Source organism: Amphibalanus amphitrite, unplaced genomic scaffold (assembly GCF_019059575.1).
Source record: "Amphibalanus amphitrite isolate SeventyFive unplaced genomic scaffold, NRLGWU_Aamphi_draft 000930F_arrow, whole genome shotgun sequence".
Classification (NCBI taxonomy): Eukaryota; Metazoa; Arthropoda; class Thecostraca; order Balanomorpha; family Balanidae; genus Amphibalanus; species Amphibalanus amphitrite.
Genome location: NW_024882424.1, coordinates 100,560 through 122,525, shown reverse-complemented (window position 1 = coordinate 122,525; position 21,966 = coordinate 100,560). Strand labels below are relative to the sequence as shown.

Sequence of the window (21,966 nt, the reverse complement as noted above, 5' to 3'; positions counted from 1 at the left end):
GTCGAATGCGTGCCGTGAGGACTGTGAGGAGTGTTTTGGCTCAAAACTTTTGAGCCACGCTGTGTCGCCGAGCCGCCGAGTTGCACGCACCGTCCGCTGACAGAGGCTGATCGATCAGTTGTGTCGGCCGCCAAACAGCCGATCTGCGCTCATCTAAATCACAAATCCGTGGGCAGACAAATAGCGCCGCACGGATGGCGACGGGAGGTCGGCGGAAGAACATCGGAGCAGCGCCAACTGTGAGAGGGCAGCGACGGAAGACGGGAGAGGAGGAGAGGAAGGGAGGGAGGAAAAGAGGGGAGGAGAGAGGGAAGAAGAGAGAAAAAATAATGAGTTGCTGAGAAGCTGTAGAGGAGGACAATAACCATAAGCAATAACATCCACCTGGATTCTGGTTAGGCAGCTAATTACAAAGCACAGATAACAGCCTATTCCATGAAAGGATCACAGGACATGAAGCTTTCATCGTATAATGGAGTGCGGACCGAATAACATTCGTCAGATGATATTGCACACAAAACCCCCCGAATAAAACCCGATAGCGGCTAGCCCCGAGGCAGTCGATCTCATTAAGTTGATGTAGGGCTCGTGGAGCACCTGAGCAGTAAACCATCCCTGTGAGCGTAAATAACGCGCCGTGCCCGGAGGTCCCACATTTATCTGACACCAACGGACCACCGCTCGTTACCCTAACGGCGCTGCATTGAGCGCCGGCCGACCCGGCGACCTGCGATGGTGACCCGCGCTGACCTGCCACGATGACCCGCGGCGACCTGTGATGACCCTCAGCGATCCCCATTGCTCCAGTGACCTGACCCCACGCCGTGCCGCAGCCATCGGTGACGCGCGGACGTTCCTCGCCCTCCGTCCACAAAGGCGGCTGCGTAGTGGGGACAGCGACTCACCCGGGGACAAAGCCCACCCGCGGCGTCCGACCGACGGGTCTCTCTCTCCCCGCGCCGTCCGCTCCCCAACGCAGCCGCACCACAGCGACAAAGGCTGGCGGCTATGTACACAGCCGGGGGCAGACGGCGGCGGAGGCGGCTGTCTCTCGCGTTGTCTCTCCCACTGTCTCCCGCACTATCTCCGCTGCTGAGCGGAGACGCATCTCCCCCGGTCGTCCGTCTCCCTGGTCGTCGCGTCTGAGTTTCCCCAGCACCACACCCCTCTCCACTCTCCGGCGCACTCGCTCAATGTCTTCTCTCGCTCTCGACTAACGACGTCGCTTCTCAATGCCGTCGGCTCCCCTCAATACCAGTGTCTACGAGCCCGTCCGGACCGCAGGATCCTCCCCTCTCGGTCACTCCGAGCCCAGACAGTCCCATCCACCACTCTGACTCACTGAAAGCCGTTCTTCCCCATCAGATATTTCAGCGCCCTCCCTACTGTTCGGCCCCGCCCTCGCGTGGGCGTGAGCTCCCGATGACCGCCGCGCGCCCCTATATCACCCTTTATCTTATCATCAGCGGCGACACGCGCCGCCACCCATGGCGGCGCGGCGCCGGTGACGGGGGCACATTTCCTCTGGTGCGTGCCCAAGGGCGGGGCGGCGGCTGGGCCCCGGGCGCCCTGCCCCACTCCAGCCCTATCGACACGGCGTCCCGGCGCGATAGGGGTGCTTCACAATGGGTCGACTCAATAGCGGCCGGCAGCTATCTGGCGATCCAATTCAGAGCCCCGGCGGGCCGAGCGGTCTCAATGGAAACCGAGCGCCGGTCCGCGCGCACGTGTGTCGGGCGGCTCTGGGACGTCGGCGACAGCAGAGTTTTGGACCTACCTCTCGTATGTTCCTTCTCGAGCTGTGCGGAGGCACGTTTGTAGTCTTCCAGCTTTCCCTGGAGCGGCAGGATCAGACATTCGGCCAGCGCACTGCGGACAGAAACACGGCGGAGAGATCAGAGGCCGGAGCGGTCACCCAGCGGCGCACGGCGTGATAAGGCACCGGGTCTAACGAAGCAGCTGGGTCATTCATTCGGTAAGGCGGTCAAGTTGATGCACGAGACATAAACGGGTTACAGCTGGAGCCTCAATTCAAAGCGCCGAGCTCTGAGCGCAAACACCACAGGGTAATTAGTCACGTTATAAACCTACTCGGTGTCAAAACATGTTCGTCGCGGGCCGCCGGGAGCTTACAGGACCGTGGCGGCCGACCCCGAAACGCACCCAGTCACACTGTTTGTCCCTATTCAGTTGCAGCCGCAGCAAAAACAGGCAGGCCGCCGGCAGGTTGCACCACGCCGGCACCATAGACCACTCTCCCGCGGCCGGCGCGGCGGCCCGGGGCAGTCGAGCCCCGGTACCGTGACCGCAAGGTCAGCGTTACCACAGCCGCGGCGGAGAGACCGCGACGGCAGAGTTGCGCCACCAGAGCCACGCACATGCTTCGGCACAAACAGGGCAACATTCACTAATGAACACAACATCGAGCGGATCGGGTAGAGAAAAGACCGAATTGAGCGTCCAATACGCACTGCACGTGGTGTGTGCGTTCGTGACATACGTTTGCCGCACATTTGCGTCCGTCTGTGTCTGTCCAAGGAAAATTAATGAGCCGTGATCACACCCCAGGGTATGATCGCTCCCCGCTCACGGCACCTGCTCATCGTTAATCAAGAGACGCCCCGCACCGCGCATCCATATTCAGCTACACGCACTACGAAAACACGCACAAACCACGCCAGGATGCGGCGTCTAGCATGCATCCAAACCGGCCGACGCCGATGGAAGCCAGATATGCGACGCGCGTAAACTCGGACCGTCCTATCCATCTCGCGCGGGTCGATCGCTATTGATTCCAGCGGACGGTGCTCCATCAGCCGAAGCCGCGGACCGCCGCCGGAGCCGGCCCCACGCCGTGGTGCTGACGGCGCTGAGACGGATCAGCGTCAACATGCCGCCGGTCACTGCTGGGCTGACGCGCCGGGAAGGATCAGCGCGCCGCTGAGCTGACGCGCTGACTCGGATCGGTGTCAGAGGCGCCCTGACCCGGCCGGGATCGCGGCAGACATTCCTGGGCACCGCTGAACCACGGGATCGTCGTGCCATCGCGCCGGTGTGCCAGAGATGTCCCGCAATGGGGGCAGCACTGGGATGTCACCATGTCGCTCAACCCGACAGCAAAGGGTCAGATTCTGTGGGGTGTTTAGTCGGCCCGGTCGAGCGGCGACCTCAATCTGGGCGGGCTCCGGCTACCCCACCCCCTCGGAAAGTCGTTCCGTCAGCGTCTGAGTCACCAATCCGGTTAGGCCAAGTCGTCAAGACGTCGGCGCTCGTGGTTCCTCGATTCAGCGCAGGTGGCGCACATCTGTTCACATCATGTCGAACGTCATAAACTGACGCTGACGGAAGCTCGCGCCCGCCGCGGCGCTCACCGGGTGTCGATGAACCCATTCCGTTCCACCGGCTACGCACCACCTATTCCTGCGCCCTGACTCTGCGCGGCGGCGGTGCGTCAAGGTTCTACCGCCGCTCCGGGGTAGCTCCGGCGTAATTCGTACGCGATTCACGCATGGTTACGATATAACTACAGCGCCACGACAATTACAGCGTGGTTTAACCCTCGCCCTGTCAGGGCATTTTTCATAACACTGCCTGGCAGATGCGGGGTCGATGCGACCCCCCCCCCCCTCGCGATTGGCTCCTATGGCACCTAGAAACACCAAATTTTGTGGGTAGGTGGGCCCCCTGGAGTTCTCGCCCCTGTGCAAATTTGGTTGCTCTAGGTCAATATTTAGGGTTTTTTGGGTATAAATGTAAAAATTTCGCTAAAAACAGGTCAAAAGTTTTTCGCTTATAACTTTTGATCTAATTAAGATAGAGCAAAAAGAAAAGCACCAATGAACTCAGCACGTCAAGGCGCGTCGAATGATATACTTTTAAGCTTGCTTAAGTGTACTTAAAGTTTTTCTTAAATTTTAAGTAAACTTAAATTAATAAATTAAGTTCAAGTTAACTAAATTGCATCATATTGCATATCATTCGATTCGGCTGATCACCAGGAACACAATGCTACCATTTTTTAAGCTCTAGCGTCATTATGTGCCAAGTTATTGGCAAAAACGTCATTTGACCTCAGTTGACCTCATTTGACCTGACCCATGGAGAAGTACACCAAACAAAGAAGTACCAAGTGACCTGTTGTTAAGTTCTGTGGTTTCAAAGCACAAAAGTGATAGAACGAAGCGGATATCTCCAGTATTTTCCGAATTTAGTATTTTCCCATAGGCTTAACATTATGACGTAATGACCTCTAACTGACCTCAGGTCAGTGACCTAAAAAAACCCGAACTATATGTTATACAACTCGGTGAACTTAGCACATCCTGAAAGTTTGAAGGAAATCAGTCCAAATCTGTGAGTTGGACAGGTGCAAAAAAAATTGAAATTCGACCATGACCTTGTACCGGTTTTTCTCACCTGGTGACCTGACCCAAGGTCACCCGGACCTGAAATTTTCAGGTCATATGTAAAAAGGTTGCCCCATAGGCTGTGCCAAATTTGGCGGCGCTGCGCGCCGCCGTTTTTACGCTATCTTCGAAATACCTTAGGGGGGTCGCATCGACCCCCCTGCCAGGGCGAGGGTTAAACGTGACTCTAGCTCGGTCAAACCTGTTCTTCACCGTAAGTTATTAACGCACTATCCGACGTCCAGTAACTCGTGACCAATGGCGCGCGTCCTTGGCACCAATGCACCTCTACCACTCAGCACCTTCCAGTGCAGCCCGATGCGCTCCTGACATGTGTCCGACGTGTGTGCCGAGCTGCGTGAGATGCGCGCTCGCCGGCCCGTGCGGCGGCGGTGAGCGATGGCCCCGACCCACGCCCAGCTGTGGGCGGTACATAACATCGGTCGGTCGGACGGCGCCCGTTTGTCAGATGGAGCCTGGATGGGCACGTCGGCACCCAGAGAGCGTAGAGCGACACTAGGGCGACACCCGGCGACCCAGGGGGTGACCTCAGGCGGCAGGGATGAGAGAGAAAGACAATGCAACGACGACTCTCAACAGCGTGATAAAAAGAGAACGACATACACAAACCAAGGCTACAGGTGTTCAGCGTCAGAGGCACCGCAGAGACAGGTGTTAAAACGTGGTCTTCAAGGACCCTGACCTGTGACCTATCCCTCCACTCCTCTCTACACACGTACTACCTACGCATGCAGCTCAACTTGTTACGGTCGCTCTCTCGCCAGTGCAAGTCACGTCCCTGAGAGTTCGTTACGGCGGGGGACGTCGTACGACCTCCCTCGGCCTGTATTGTTCTGTCCTCACCTGGCGAACGTCTTGACCTTGGCCTCCACAGCGCGGTGCCGCAGACAGATGCGGGTCAGTGCTGTGCCGATGTCACGGGTGGCACCTACGGACAGTGAAACAAGCATGTCAGAATGTTGGGCAGGCAGTCACTGGTTTCATAACTGTGCAAGACCAAGCGAGACGTTGCAATGTTTCGTCCATACAGATAGGAACTACGATGATCTAAGATCCGTTACTTTATACATCAGTGCACAGTACAAAACCACATAAAGCTATGTTCCATGATCCGATTTGCATGAGCTAATCTCCCTAGTATATTTCACACGGATCACGGATCAGTGAAACAACCGTTAATCCGGACCGAGATCAGAAACGGGCGCGGACGAGGAGAGATTCAGGTCAAAGCCCCGTGATGTCAGCTACCGCTCAACCAGTCATGAGTAATACTGGTGCAATACCTCGTCTCACAAATCAGCCCATAAAATGAAACGCCTTTGTGCCTCTGGGCTTGCCTTTTCCTTTTCTACACCCACCCGTACAAGGCACTGCCCTGCAATGTGGCTTAATTAAGAAAGAGAAATATGATTCGCATTATGCACACACGTCACATTCATCACTGCGCCTTGCAACGCCCCATAACACGCAGCACAATCTCTATTCAAAAGCACCCGCTTCTACATTCCAATTACCAGAAAGAAACGCACGCTTCGCCTGTAAATCTTACACTCATTCGATGGGCGTAAACATGCCGTGGGCAGCTAGCGTCCGGTTTCGTAAACACGCACGTTCCAACGGAGCTGGGAGGCACCTTGCTGCAAACACCTGAACCACGGAAACACCACGCTGCCGGTGCCTGCCGGTCACACGCGTAACCTGGCTGTCGACCACACGACGCCGGAACCTTGGCCACGCGGCATTTGAAATCTCGCCATGCGGCGCCAGGGACCTGGTCACCCAATGCTATAGGACAGATCACGGTGTCAGAGACCACACAGCGCGACAGGCCTGGTCACACAATGCTAGAGGTTCCAGCCCGACACCATCGGTCAGGACTCGACCCCAGCTGAGTCTTTGTGTCGACCCGTCGCCCGACAAAGCGCAGGTCGAGCGGCCCACGGCTCGCACGCAGGTCGCGTTCCGACGCCGGTGGCCGGCTTCGACCGAGTCTTTGTGTCCGCTGCTTTGTGCGAGCGGTCGGGCGGGCAAGGCGTGGCACGCACAGCTCAAGCAGATAGGACTCACTAGACTTGACTCTGATCGACCTGACCTGGGCTCACTGAGCTCTGGTCAGGGAGAGAACAGATGACGTTATCGGTGACCCGAATCCGTTGACAGGCATGACGGCTCGTCCGCCGTGCCTGATTGCTCCTGATGATCGTAATTAGCGGCGTGTGTTGACATGACGGGGAATTGGGTTCACGGACGAGTGTCCCGGTTTGCTAATATCAGCGTGCCGTAACCCGCGATGGAGTTGTAATAAGGGAAAGAGTACCGTTGCCCATCCACCGCCAAAACATCTGTTGTAATCATCATTTCACATCTGTTTCAGGCATCTGCTACTGTCCATTAACCCGCGCCCTGGTAGGGTCTGTTTATAACGCGACCTGGTGGGGGGGGGGGGCTATTTTTTTCCCCCCCCTCGTATCTCCGAAACTACTGGACGGATCCGCAAAATTCAAACGGCGTTCGAAAGGCCTGTCAAATTTGTCGAAGGAAACCAAATTTCATTGACCTCGGGGTCACCGATGACGTCACAGGTCAGGTCAAAGATGAAATGTTTCACCGTTCACGGGTCTTCTAGGGAATGCGCTATAACACCGAGGAAAACGCATTTTGTCGAGAATCAGCGGTAGGGCGTCAGTTGCCTAGTAGATATGTTGCTATTAGAGGTCACTGGCAATACCAGGTCAGGTCACAGGTCAGGTCACCAAGGGTCACAGGTCAGGTCACATGAGCCCAACTTTACTAAGGTTGTGTGATACATGTTTTATGGCCAATTTTTCATTTCCAACTCAATGGTGTTGGTTATAAGACTATCAGGTACGGCTTAGGTCACTTTCTGGTGAAGTTCAGGTCAAGGTCAGGTCAAGGTCAGGCCAAAAAAGGTCAAATTTTAAAGTTGATAGTTTTGCATAAAATGGGTATTGATTCGATGCAGCTCGTCACGGGGAGTCTAATGGTGGTCTTTGTTTTGCGCTACGGGGTCTAGAATTGCTAAAAATTGAGTTTGAAAATTTGACGTCATCAATTTTGAACAGTTTTTTCGCTATAACTTCGCCAAAAAAAGAGGTATCAATCTCAAATTTGGTATGTGGATGGAAGGCGGTAAAGACTATCACATATATTCCGGTTTTTGCGAAATTCGAAAAACTTTTTGGATTTTTCGATTATTATATCCAAAAAATCTATTTTTTGATTTTTGGGGGTCAAAATCCAAAAATTTCAAAAATCCGAGATAGCAGTTTTGTAGCCCTGTTTAATCTACAGCTTTTATGTCTTTATCATTTTTCTGTATTTGCAAAGCTATAGGCCTGACAGCTCTTCCCGCGAAACCCTTTTTTGGGTCGAAAACGGCAGAACATGACGTCACTCTGACGTCATTTCCGGCCAACCTATCATAGCCTTTGGAAAAATTTTTGGTCACAATGTGTAAAATTGATGTCCGGGAGGGTACTGAAAGTTTGGTGACGATCGGCGCAGCGGTTCTGGAGATATATCGAAAAGTCTGGAGGGGGGGGGCAAAAAATAGCCCCCCCCCCACCAGGTCGCGGGTTAAACGTCCAGCCACATAATTTATCCTGACCTCTAAAGCACACAGGTATCACAGATTGATTGTTGGTCAAAAGTCAGCGCATGTAGTAGCGAAGCACCAGAAAATCAGCCATCCATAGAAAATCATGCCACCCTACAACAGCAGTCCCTATCTCTGATATTCTCCCTCACGCACTATCCTCTCTAGCGGCGTCCGTGGCGTCCGTTTGGTGTCCAGGCCGGTCACACGCGGTCACCGCGCCCACCCTGGGCCAACGCACCGCTCTCGGTCAAGAGCCGCTGAAGTGTAGCTGAAGCCGCGGACGCGTCCCGCCCGACCGTCCGGCGGCAGGGGGCGGCGGCTCGTCAGCGACGGGCGTCACCGCGCTCTCACGCACATTCCAACCGGTCAGACCGAGAGAGAGAGAGAGAGAGAGAGGACGGGAGAGGACCGGCGGGAGGACCGGCGTGTTGTCCGCAACGGTCGGCGTGCCATGAGCGCCGACTCACCGCGGCGACGCCCGTTTACCGCCGGGCTAGTCACCGCCGGCCACCGCCGTCAGCCACCGCTGCCGCCGCAGGCCAACCGCTCGGCTCGCGCTTCCGCCGTCTCATCAAAGCGGTCACTCACTAACGATCGGCGAGCAGCCAGACGAAGGAATGTGTGTTTTGTGTGCGTCTGTGAGCGCGGTGTTTACGCCCCACGTAGGCGCCTTCCTGTAAACGCGAGTGGTACTGCGCCGGACGCAGGAGCTTCAGTAACGACCCTCCCACCGTCCGGTTTCCTGAGGTGTGTATGCGAGTAGGTGAGTGTAGAACCGCGGCTCAGTGTGGAACTTCACCGCGCTACGTGGTTCCGGAGCTCTAAGCGGCTATGAAAGGGAATAGCCGCGCCATCGCCGGTGTAATAGTCCAGAGAACACTGCACCGGCGACGGTTAAACTCGCAGTTACGAGCGATACGGGCACGAGTGGGCTCTTTAAATACTTCCGGGATGAGCCTCGAAGACAGTACTGCCGTAGCCACTTGAATGGACACCGATAGGAACTGGAAATACCACAGAGCTGCAGACGGTCGATATGAGTTGAACTGAATACACATTCGGTGTCTGCGGCAGTAGTGTAACGTTACTTTAGTCTACCAAGTCCCGTTTCTGCATAACACGACGAATGGTTTCGGTCAGCGATCGAAGTGGCGATCAGCGATCAGGTCATGTGGACACGACCTGCAGCGGCAGCCGACGGCCCGCTGAGTGATTGTGACAGCCACGATCGATCACGTCACCATAACGGTGACCGTTCACGATTCACAGACTCCGCTCACGGAACTGGTCAGCGACAATCGCAGCCACTGCATCACTATGTCAGACTCGGGCCGCCGGCTGCCCGTCAGCATCGACCCGTGGCCGTAGATCCGTCAGGAAATTGACGGGCCCTGTCGCTGCGGGTCCTATAGCACCAAGTAGCCACCGTCTATCAGCCACCGCCTGCCACCCACCGCCCACCACCCACCGCCAATCTCCCACCGTCACAGCGCTCCCATCACGTGCGTTCGTGAGGAAGCAGCTCCGCACCTCCTCTGACGCAGCTCATACCCGGTAAACAGGCGCAGAGCAGGCCCCGGCACGACTGGCGCTCATTCTATTCTGACCGGGTCACGCACAACGCGCCAGGTCGACGCAGCGGAGGGAGGGGAGAGCTGGAGGCGGGTAAACCAGCGGGGTTAGAGTCGGGACTCGGGATGGTCATGGATCAGGAATGTTCTCGAGTGTGTTGCAAAGTATGAGAATCTGTGCGTGTCATTGGGAAACAGTGATTTAGTGGGGCGAAATGACGGTGTATAGAATACAATGTGCATTGTGCTTGTGCATAGTGCAGTGTCATAATCGTATGCCCAGTCGGTTGGCGATGAGTTATGGTCTGCTACGCTCAGTAGAAAGTTGTGCGCAGCACTAAGCTCGTGTGAGAACGCACCTTGCGGCAACCCGACGTTACATGTTACCTCTCTACCACAGCGAAATTCCACATTACGGCGATACGGCGCCACGGAATGTCATAACTCCATCCACCAAATCCTGCGGTCCGTTCCCACGGGAGGAGCCACCGACCGGACACCGTTCACACGCGATCCTGGTTAGAGGCTACATCCGGCCTCCTTCCGTCCCTACATGATCTGCTGGATTCGGTCACTTAGATTGCAACGTACCACCTGGATCTCTTGGATCCGGTCCAGATGGGATCCAGTCGACCTGGAGCTCCGCTGAGTGTGGGTCTCCGCTCGGTGACTGTGAATCTGGCGGCTAGGGCTTGTTTCGGCGACAGGTCATTGTACCGTCCGCGTTTATCATCAGCAGCGGTGGCGGTAGCCATTTGTCCCACCATTCCTCACAGCTGGTTACCTCGAGCCACTCACGCTCAGCCCGGCGGCTGAGTGACGAGGACCGTGGAGGTGTCGTGCGGCCACAAAGCGCTGTCGCCTCTCTGAACGGTTACGGGTCTAACTCAATCAGAAGTGACAGCTCCATTTCCAAGCCGGAGTGGGCTTTCAGCCGGATTTGAATAACGACGCCTATAGGCCGTAGCGTTGGCAGCCAGCGACACGCAGAAAGGTCGGTTTCCCCGGCGCCTTCATTTGCATACAGCGCTGCCACCGAAGGCGTTCTCAACTATGGACTTCATTTCATGGACGACTTTCTATGGCTTCACGTCTCCTACCTCCACGTCTCTGGCCAACTAGCCTCACCATTTCTACAAGTAACAATTATGGCCATCTTACCAGTACCACCTCAACGCCTCAAAAGATTAACGTTTCTTCTTGTCCCTAACCTCCACTTGGCTACGGATTACGGAGGAAGTCATAGTATGCGAGGGAGGGAGGGAGGGAGGTAAATGGGCAATGACCCGGGGGTGACACGCACGTACGCGGCACAAGCATGCTACTCACGTCCCGCGCACGTCCCGCTCACGTTCTGCTAACGTTGCGCTCACGCACAGCTAATGTCCCCAAACAGCAGTAGATATGCGTGTCGCAGCGAATAGCGCAATGTCCGGCAGGTATCGACAAGGGGCCTGCTGATGCAGTTACCTCCCCATAATATCATCCACAACTCCCCAACACCGGCCACGGAATAAAAGTTCGATGACCGCTCGCATCAGTGCGGTCAGACCCGGTAGCAGCCGTGATCTCGACCAGGCACGCCACTGCCGGGTTCAGCGAGCTTCAGTTTGTGCACGTAGCTCCATAAAACGTCGCTGGATTTGGGTCAGGTATACACAGCAGTCGACGGTAGCTGGCAGGTGGTGCAGCGGTGCCGGTGGCTGCACGCTGACAGCTAGCCTCCACTGGGAGTCGGCGTCATGGCTGCTGCAAACCGGACGCGGCGGACGCAGCCCTGGTGCGAAAATCCGGGCGGGGCTGGCTCACTAATCACGGCTTATCCCCTGGGCTGAACCAGTCGCGCGCAGCTCTGCCACCTCACAGCTCACCACAATGAGGGCAGCCGTCCTGTGTCCACGCGCACGGACTCCCTGCAGGATGAGCGATTACCCGCGATGATCCACCTTCGTCCCTCAGTGTGTCAGCCTACTGCGGGTGACTGACATGACAATGGTGGCCGGCAGGACGGCTGGGCGCGCTGCACAGTGCCGATGACACAGGCTGGTCCGCAGAAAGGGTAGTCCTGCGTGCGACGCCCCACCTGTCTGAAAGCTGCCATCGCCGCCCGGCCACCGCCCTCATAGAGTGCGTTTGGACAGGACCGATACGGGAAGACTGGCCGAAACTGGCGGTGCTAAATTTACAGTACTCGATCAAAAGAGGCAGTTGGTCTGCAGACAATTCTGCCACGCCCTTGCCAAGGCAATCTCGGTTTTGCTGATATGGTCTCTATCAAAGGCTCCAGCAGCCGGAAAGAAGCTTGTCGCTAGTTGGAAGACCACGCTATCCCCTCCTCCACCCATCCACGACCCCCGCCCGTGCCGTCGCCGCCCACCGCCGCCCATTGATTGCCGCTCTCGGTCGGGGATTGATTACGGAGCGGCGGTGACAGGCCCGGTCGGTCCTCCCTCCCTCCCTCCACACACGCGCCCGATGACGGACACTGCACACACGCCGGTCGTCGCCCCCACCCCCGCCGAGCCAACAGCGCGCAGCATGATGGATAGCCGTCCGGTTGAGCTCAGATGCCCCGGCAGAGCTGTATGACTGGCCATTGTTGGACACAGACAACGCGACGAGCGTGTTCACATACCCATTGTTGGTCAGAGAAAGTAAGGTGAAGCTACGATCAAAACATAGAGATGTCTTCGTTGCTCTCTTGACACGAGCCGACAGAGTTTGGGGGCAGTGCTTGCCAAGCAGTGTGCCCAGTGCAGACCGGATCCGGGTTCTTTCGGAGGCGGCTGTCACTGCATTGTGCAGTGGCAGTGCCCGCCGTATACGGAGACTGACCCATACATCTCACGGCACTCACGACCTGTCCAAGGTGAACAGCCGACGGTCTACGTCACACAAACCGATAGAAAAAGTGCCGTCTGCAGCAGTGGGAGGGCGGTGGAGGGAGGGACTCTGCGACGCGTGGGAGGGAGACGCAGACAGCTGCAGAGAAATGGCGGCATACCCACGTCATTGGGCAAGTTTGCGGCAAACTTTTATCGTCCGGCCAATAACTAGAACTTGCGTCGCGCGTCCTTCTGTCGGTGCCACTTTACGACGGCGCTGCGAGGTCTGGGACGGTTTCTAGTGCTGCCACTTCACCCGGACCCGTTTCTATCTCGACTGTGATGGTAGTGGCAGGGCCGACCGGCCGTGCACAACAGATCGATAAACCGGCGAGCTGCCGCTGACACTCCTCACCGCCTCCTGAGAGAACCGGTCCCTACAGACTCGTCCCATTCGACCGGAGAGGGAGAGGCGATCAAGCGATACCTATCATCACGACGTCGGGAACCCTACACCGACCGATCGCCTAATTAACGGTGTAGGACCATTAGACAACACGTGCCGACCAACAATCGCGGCAGGGGTTAGAGCGAACGCCGTGTGCCGAGTGCCGTGGCTGACCTGATGAGGTCGCCGGCTCTTCACATTCATCGACCCGGGCTGAGACGGCAGAAACTGACGGCGGTAATCAGATGCCTGGCACACCGGCTCTCGTCATCTGATTATCTCCTCTCTAGTCAGGGTCTGAGTGGACTGAAGACGACAGGAGAGGCTCCGCCACCGCCTCCGCCTCCGCCACCGCCTCCACCAAGCTCTGGGCACTCACCTAAGCCTGAGCTGGGGACCCGAGCCACACGCACGTCCCCGAGGCTGGTCGCCACTCAGCATGCGCGCCGTTCCGGCCAATAGTGAGCGGCTGCGGCCAATACCAGACTCAATAACTGCATCTGACCGCAATAGCACGCCCACCGGGGACCACGCCACCACGTACTGACGGGTCACCCGCTATACTGCCCAGGAATATGCTGTCAGTGACCCGCTGTCAGGAACCCTTTCCCACGCACCGAAACCGTCCGTCCGCCTCGGACAATACACCACACATCAGTCTCAGCCGAGCAAACATCCGGGCCTGTCGGCCGGACTCGTCTGCCGAGCGAGGCCGATCCAACAGAGGAAGCTCTGTCCGACCGGGTCAAACACTGGCTCGGTCAATACGAGTGACCGAAACAGCCCTGGAAAAGCCCAACCAGCTATAGTGGGCGGTGCGAAGAAGCAAGAAAATGGGGTAGACGAACATAGATGAATTTGAAACAAAACAGAAACGAAACTGGAACAAAGTAAACGCCGCTGTTAAGCGAATAAGCGTAGACAGAATAAGGAATGTGAATTATGAAGGGAAGGGACGAGACGGGAGGAAGACAAGTACGAGTATCTTACGGAACATAAGCTGGGTCAACACTGACAAATGATACGTAACTTGCTACACGATCACCAGAAAGTATTAGGACACAATTATCAGATAATAAGCACAAGAAAATTAAACAAGAATAGGTTATCAATAAAAACGACTCATTATCGTATCAGATTCCGGTACTAATAGCGGCAGCAATAGTAGCAGCAGCAGCGGCGGCGGCAGCTGTGGTGGCTGCGACGTAATGCGTGCGGCGCGGACCACGTGTCAGCGTGCCGGCCGGCGTATTGATCGGACCGGCTCCGTCTGTGGCTGCGTCCGTGCCGCCGGCTCCGGCTCCGGCTCCGGCTCCGGCTCCGCAGAGACAGACGGCGCACTGTGCGCGACGGGACAGACAGAGTCCGGAACCGGGGGAGCCGTCACTGTCCGGAGTCCGGGGGAACCGTCACTGTCCGGAGCCGGATGGAGTCCGGAGGGAGCCGGAGGGAGTCCGGAGTCCGGGGGAACCATCCCTGTCTGAAGCCTGGAGGGAATAGTCTGCGGACAGCGGCGAGCGATGTCTGTGGGAGCGGCAGGGAGTCGGACAGATGGTGGAGAGTCTGGTCACTAGTGGTCAGAGCGCTCAGCCGCCAGCTTTTAGTGAGGTCTAAAAGTTGCCACTGCCGTCGGTGCGGCTACTGAACTAGCCCGTATCACCGCACAGGTAACAGCCGTCATCACAGAGGCCACAATCGCGGCAGTTGCCGGCCGTCATCGCACGTCATCACCGCTGACGGCGTCATCACAGTGATGCTATCACTGCGCCATCACTGTCACCGCCAGCAGCGACAGCGCCTTTACCGCCGCCAGAGCCGCTGCTCCATGGTCATCAGCACCACCTCCATCGCCCCCATCGCCATCGCCGTCGCCATCGCCGGCAGCTCCGGCAGTGACAGAAGCACCGCGGCACGGCGGCGCGGCGTCTATAAATAGGTACCCACATTGGCGGCGGCGGCAGCACGGAAGGGTGCCGGCCGGCCACCGCGTGCCGCGCGCCCATCTGAGACACACGCCCTCGTGCGTACGCCGCCGCCTGGCAGCCTCGCCGCATTTCGTCCACGTCGCTCCGTTCGTACATATATCCGTCGTCGACAGGTCGTGAGCCAAAGTGGCACGACGACAGCGTCGAAACGAAGTCGCGTCGCTCCGTCGCCCCATCGCTGGCTGTGACGTCGTCACTCCGTCGCGGCCGTCGACGCTCGGCTGGGAGCATGTCGTCGCTGTCGGAGGGGCGTTATTGCCGTGGAGCGCCCGGGGAAGGGGCGGACGGACGCGCAATAACACGACACGCCGCCAGTGTTTCACGGTCACATAGAGAGAGGAGAGCTGCGTCAGGCGCGCAGAGAATCAATACCGGGCTAGTAGTGAGGGAAACAGCGACGGCACGACAGCGACGAGCAGCGGCGGTAACGACGGACGGAGGGGGGTTGGGACGAGGGGACCGCAGCAGACGGCGCGGCGCCAGCTCTGCCCCCCCCCCCCCGCGGGAGGCCAGGCCAGCAGTCAGGAGGCCGTCTCCGGGGCTCTGGCAGCCCCCGGAGACACCCAACTGCTGCAGAGTTCGGCGTATCCCGGCCAATAAGGCCGTGACCCGGACTGCACCCGGTGACCCCACGCTGAAGGGTCCTTCCTCAGCGCCCGCGTATATTCGAATGCAGTATGAGTAGAGCATGGGTCCCGAAAAATTCTTCAGAAACTAGAGAAATTCTCGCGGGGCAGGACGTCTGTCAAACTAGCAGCGAGCTGCGAGCAGCGAGTCCAGCAGCGAGAAACGGGCCATCCCGATTTAGCTGAAAATTTGCTCACAGAGCTTTCTCAGCACGCTGATTCCGAAAATCATGGTCTCTAGTGTGGGAATCTTTACCGTTCTCGAGATAGAACCCTCTAAAGTTTTCGACACCCATGACCGGGCCATCCCGATTTGGCTGAAAATTGGCTCACAGAGCCTTCTCAGCACGCTGACTCCGAAAATCATGGTCTCTAGAGTGGGAATCTTTACCGTTCTCGAGATAGAACCCTCTATAGTTCTTACCACCCATGACCGAGCCATCCCGATTTGGCTGAAAATTTGCTCACAGAGCCTTCTTAGCACGCTGATTCCGAAAATCATGGTCTCTAGGGTGGGAATCTTTACCGTTCTCGAGATAGAACCCTCTAAAGCTCTTACCACCCATGACCGGGCCATCCCGATTTGGCTAAAAATTGGCTCACAGAGCCTTCTCAGCACGCTGATTCCGAAAATCATGGTCTGTAAGGTGGGAATCTTTACCGTTCTCGAGATAGAACCCTCTAAAGTTTTCGGCACCAAAGACTGGGCCATCCCGATGTGACTGAAAATTGGCTCACAGAGCCTTCTCAGCAAGCTGATTCCGAAAATCATGGTCTCTAGGGTGAGAATCTTTACCGTTCTCGAGATAGAACCTCTAAATTTCTTACCACCCATGACCGGGTCATCCCGATTTGACTGAAAATTTGCTCACAGATCCTTCTCAGTTCTCAGCACGCTGATTCCGAAAATCATGGTCTCTACTGGGTAGGAATCTTAACCGTTCTCAAAATAGAAACCTCTAAAATTTTCGACACCAATGACCGGGCCATCCCGATTTGGCTGAAAATTGGCTCACAGAGCCTTCTCAGCATGCTGATTCCGAAAATCATGGTCTCTATAGGGTGGGAATTTTTACTGTTCCCGAGATAGAACCCTCTAAAATTCTTACTTCCCATGACCGGGCCATCCCGATTTGGCTGGAAATTTGCTCACAGAGCCTTCTCAGCACGCTGATTCCGAAAATCATGGTCTCTAGGGTGGGAATCTTTACCGTTCTCGAGATAGAACCCTCTAAAGCTCTTACCACCCATGACTGGGCCATCCCGATTTGGCTAAAAATTGGCTCACAGAGCCTTCTCAGCAAGCTGATTCCGAAAATCATGGTCTCTAAGGTGGGAATCTTTACCGTTCTCGAGATAGAACCTCTAAATTTCTTACCACCCATGACCGGGTCATCCCGATTTGACTGAAAATTTGCTCACAGATCCTTCTCAGTTCTCAGCACGCTGATTCCGAAAATCATGGTCTCTAGGGTGGGAATCTTAACCGTTCTCAAAATAGAAACCTCTAAAATTTTCGACACCAATGACCGAGCCATCCCGATTTGGCTGAAAATTGGCTCACAGAGCCTTCTCAGCATGCTGATTCCGAAAATCATGGTCTCTATAGGGTGGGAATTTTTACTGTTCTCGAGATAGAACCCTCTAAAATTCTTACTTCCCATGACCGGGCCATCCCGATTTGGCTGAAAATTTGCTCACAGAGCCTTCTCAGCACGCTGATTCCGAAAATCATGGTCTCTAGGGTGGGAATCTTTACCGTTCTCGAGATAGAACCCTCTAAAGCTCTTACCACCCATGACTGGGCCATCCCGATTTGGCTAAAAATTGGCTCACAGAGCCTTCTCAGCACGCTGATTCCGAAAATCATGGTCTCTAAGGTGGGAATCTTAACCGTTCTCGAGATAGAACCCTCTAAAGTTCTTACCACCCATGACCGGGCCATCCCGATTTGGCTGAAAATTTGCTCACAGAGCCTTCTCAGCACGCTGATTCCGAAAATCATGGTCTCTCGGGTGGGAATCGTTATCGTTCTCGAGATAGAACCCTCTAAAGCTCTTACCACCCATGACCGGGCCATCCCGATTTGACTGGGATGGCCCGGTCGATTTGACAGACCATGATTTTCGGAATCAGCCGCAGCGTGCTGAGAAGGCTCTGTGAGAAAATTTTCAACCAAATCAGGATGGCCTGGTCATGGGTGTCGAAAACTTTAGAGGGTTCTATCTCGAGAAGGGTAAAGATTCCCACCCTAGAGACTATTATTTTCGAATCAGCGTGCTTAGAAGACTCTGTGAGCAATATTTCAGCCAAATCAGGATGGCCCGGTCTTTGGTGTCGAAAACTTTAGAGCGTTCTATCTCGAGAACGGTGAAGATTCCCACCCTAGAGACCATGATTTTCGGAATCAGCGTGCTGAGAAGGCTCTGTGAGCAAATTTTCAGCCACATCGGGATGGCCCGGTCATGGGTGGTAAGAATTTTAGAGGGTTCTATCTCGAGAACGGTAAAGATTCCCACCCTAGAGACCATGATTTTCGGAATCAGCGTGCTGAGAAGGCTCTGTGAGCCAATTTTCAGCCAAATCGGGATGGCCCGGTCATGGGTGTCGAAAATTTTAGAGGTTTCTATCTCGAGAACGGCTAAGATTCCCACCCTAGAGACCATGATTTTCGGAATCAGCGTGCTGAGAACTGAGAAGGATCTGTGAGCAAATTTTCAGCCAAATCGGGATGGCCCGGTCATGGGTGGTAAGAAATTTAGAGGATTCTATCTCGAGAACGGTTAAGTTCTCACCCTAGAGACCATGATTTTCGGAATCAGCTTGCTGAGAAGGCTCTGTGAGCCAATTTTCAGTCAAATCGGGATGGCCCGGTCTTTGGTGCCGAAAACTTTAGAGGGTTCTATCTCGAGAACGGTAAAGATTCCGACCCTAGAGACCATGATTTTCGGAATCAGCGTGCTGAGAAGGCTCTGTGAGCAAATTTTCAGCCACATCGGGATGGCCCGGTCATGGGTGGTAAGAATTTTAGAGGGTTCTATCTCGAGAACGGTAAAGATTCCCACCCTAGAGACCATGATTTTCGGAATCAGCGTGCTGAGAAGGCTCTGTGAGCCAATTTTCAGCCAAATCGGGATGGCCCGGTCATGGGTGTCGAAAATTTTAGAGGTTTCTATCTCGAGAACGGCTAAGATTCCCACCCTAGAGACCATGATTTTCGGAATCAGCGTGCTGAGAACTGAGAAGGATCTGTGAGCAAATTTTCAGCCAAATCGGGATGGCCCGGTCATGGGTGGTAAGAAATTTAGAGGATTCTATCTCGAGAACGGTAAAGTTCTCACCCTAGAGACCATGATTTTCGGAATCAGCTTGCTGAGAAGGCTCTGTGAGCCAATTTTTAGCCAAATCGGGATGGCCCGTTCATGGGTGGTAAGAGCTTTAGAGGGTTCTATCTCGAGAACGGTTAAGATTCCCACCCTAGAGACCATGATTTTCGGAATCAGCGTGCTAAGAAGGCTCTGTGAGCAAATTTTCAGCCAAATCGGGATGGCCCGGTCATGGGTGGTAAGAACTATAGAGGGTTCTATCTCGAGAACGGTAAAGCCCACTCTAGAGACCATGATTTTCGGAGTCAGCGTGCTGAGAAGGCTCTGTGAGCCAATTTTCAGCCAAATCGGGATGGCCCGGTCATGGGTGTCGAAAACTTTAGAGGGTTCTATCTCGAGAACGGTAAAGATTCCCACCCTAGAGACCATGATTTTCGGAATCAGCGTGCTAAGAAGGCTCTGTGAGCAAATTTTCAGCCAAATCGGGATGGCTCGGTCATGGGTGGTAAGAACTATAGAGGGTTCTATCTCGAGAACGGTAAAGATTCCCACTCTAGAGACCATGATTTTCGGAGTCAGCGTGCTGAGAAGGCTCTGTGAGCCAATTTTCAGCCAAATCGGGATGGCCCGGTCATGGGTGTCGAAAACTTTAGAGGGTTCTATCTCGAGAACGGTAAAGATTCCCACCCTAGAGACCATGATTTTCGGAATCAGCGTGCTGAGAAAGCTCTGTGAGCAAATTTTCAGCTAAATCGGGATGGCCCGTTTCTCGCTGCTGGACTCGCTGCTCGCAGCTCGCTGCTAGTTTGACAGACGTCCTGCCCCGCGAGAATTTCTCTAGTTTCTGAAGAATTTTTCGGGACCCATGCTCTACTCATACTGCATTCGAATATACGCTCAGCGCCCAGCGCCCTGCGAACGGTTTATACCACCGTCTTAGAAAACAGGCGCGCCTCTGTCCCCGACAGTAAACCGACATTGTTCCGCCGACGTCGAATAAACTACCGGAGATGTTTTAACGTCGTAAACTGCTGCTCCTTTTCTCACAGAGTTTAACCCCAGTCACGTAGAGAAAGAAGGCCGGCTTTTAATTACTTTTCCTGAGTGAATTTCCCGACCCTTGCCGTCGACGGGGAGCAGAAGGTGGCCAGATGTGCCGTCGAGAGCCGCGGACCAGCTCAGAGAACCCGCTCAGAGGGGCCCACAAGTCCGACCACGTGGTGGCGACAACGAGGGCATTCAGAGAGGGACAACTGGGCTTTCAAGGCGTGTGGGAAGACGGGTTGAGGCTGTAAGCTCCGGTGTCGAGCTTCGCATGGCAGATATGTATAATCCAATATATCCATCTTGTCTACCTGTTTGTATGCATCGGCATGTTTTTAGACGTCCATTAACATAATTTTGTGGGTTTAATTACGTTTCTTATGGATACGTAACTAAACCACATTGCAAAAGGCTGAAAACTTCTAAGCTTTAACCGCACTAACTTTGTGAAGCGAGGCAATATATGGTGTAGAATATTTATGACTCTCCAGTAATATTTGCGCAAAGCCCTCGTTAGCAAACTTTTTGGTGTAGTTTGCACGGCATGAATTAAACTTGGCAAACTTCTTCTTTTCTCGGCTATAGCACCGCCCAAACCAGTTAATATTTCCTTAGATGGATCAGACCACTTCACAGTTAAACTAACCGAAAGCTGACTTCAACCTCCTTCGTCTCCAAACCACCGGCTAAGACTGAGCCGAGGGCGGCAAACTATTTCCAAATCAAAGCACGTCTGAACTGACATGCTCGAGCTGTCCATGACATGTCATTTCATCACACAGAAAAAGTGAGAGCGCCGCAGAAAATGGAAAAGATGGTACTGCGGACGCCTGCGCACAGCGAGCTAATCTCCCACAAATCAATACCAGACAGACGAAGATGGAAGCCAATCTCGGTCCCAGCACACGTGCCGTGTTTCTGAGAGTCGCCCTGAACTGCGCGACCCCGCAATCACTGACAATGCGGAGCTGCTCCCAATATTAGCATCCTCCTACCAGCAGTTCCGCCCGCATTCGGCCGCCCTGGGAGCGACCCTGGCCCACAAACTATGGGAACAAGGCGCACGCACGCGCCGCTCCCAGCGGATGGGGCGGAGGGAGGGTCGGTTTGGACAGGTGGGTACAGGCCTCGCCTGCCCCGCCCGGTAGTTTACTCCATATGGCCACTGTGCAAACAGAACCCTCGGGTCGGGTTGAGGCCCGGCCCGACACCCGCATGGGAAGACGGATGTGCCGGCGCCGCCGGCCGGATGTCAACAGGGCGCCCCGGGTCATGACCCGGATATGGGGCGCCGGACGACAACAGGCTGGGGCGGGTCGGTCGCCCCACACTGAGAAACACATTTTAGAACTTATACTGATAGTACTCACCTGAGTACCTTCGATGGTTTCCATTTTGCCGCCTTGAGGAATTGGTCTTTCCCGAGAACTGTGCATGGTCTCCACTTCGGTTTCAGGAGTGGATTTGGTCTTGACCGAGATAGTTTAGTACTGGAAGTTGTCTAGCTACCCGTGTAACGCAAACAGTCGGTCTGCGGTGAGATTCGAACCAGCAGTCATTCGGTCAGAAAGGATGGTAAACTTCTCACTTTTTTCCTTATAGTTCTCGCAGCTGACGTGTTTTGACGACAGATGTCAGCACAGAAGGAAACTAAAGGCGTAGGTGGCGCTGTGTTAAGAGTAGAGCAGTTTGAAGTGCTGCGATTCCATTTTCGCTTAGGAAAATAGCAATTATTGATAAAAATAAAACATGTATTTTTCAGTAGAAGAAATAATTTTTAATGAAAAAGAGCCTTACTAAATGACACGATGTTTATAGATTTTAACAGTTCAAACCAATTCAAATGGATATCCCTAAGGAACGTCTCTATAATGCCTCAGTGCTTCCGGTCCTTCCTTTCTCGAAAGCACTGCGAAGGCTGCCGGCAGCGTGGTTGTTCCTTTCGCGAGTTGGTGTCTGGCGCACAGCGCGAACGTCTCATGGTGAGTTTGTTTTCTGTATTCTTTGTGTGCACTTAACAGCTTGAAAGTAACCACAGCAAAGGTAATTACTTAGGTACTCTGGGAGGTGGCAAAATCTGTGTGCCATTGCCCAT

The 21,966-nt window shown here is 54.8% G+C and overlaps 1 protein-coding gene across 1 annotated transcript in view; it reads right to left on the bottom strand.

Annotated features, from left to right (window-relative positions):
* LOC122368180 (protein MTSS 2-like) overlaps window positions 1-21,966 on the bottom strand; it is an 82,595-nt gene that overhangs the window by 35,719 nt on the left and 24,910 nt on the right. The window contains exons 5-6 of the mRNA XM_043341881.1: window positions 5,271-5,355; window positions 1,778-1,869 (exon numbers count right to left, since the gene is read on the bottom strand). Of these exons, the coding sequence (XP_043197816.1) occupies window positions 1,778-1,869; window positions 5,271-5,355 (177 nt within the window). The remainder of the gene's footprint in view (window positions 1-1,777; window positions 1,870-5,270; window positions 5,356-21,966) is intronic.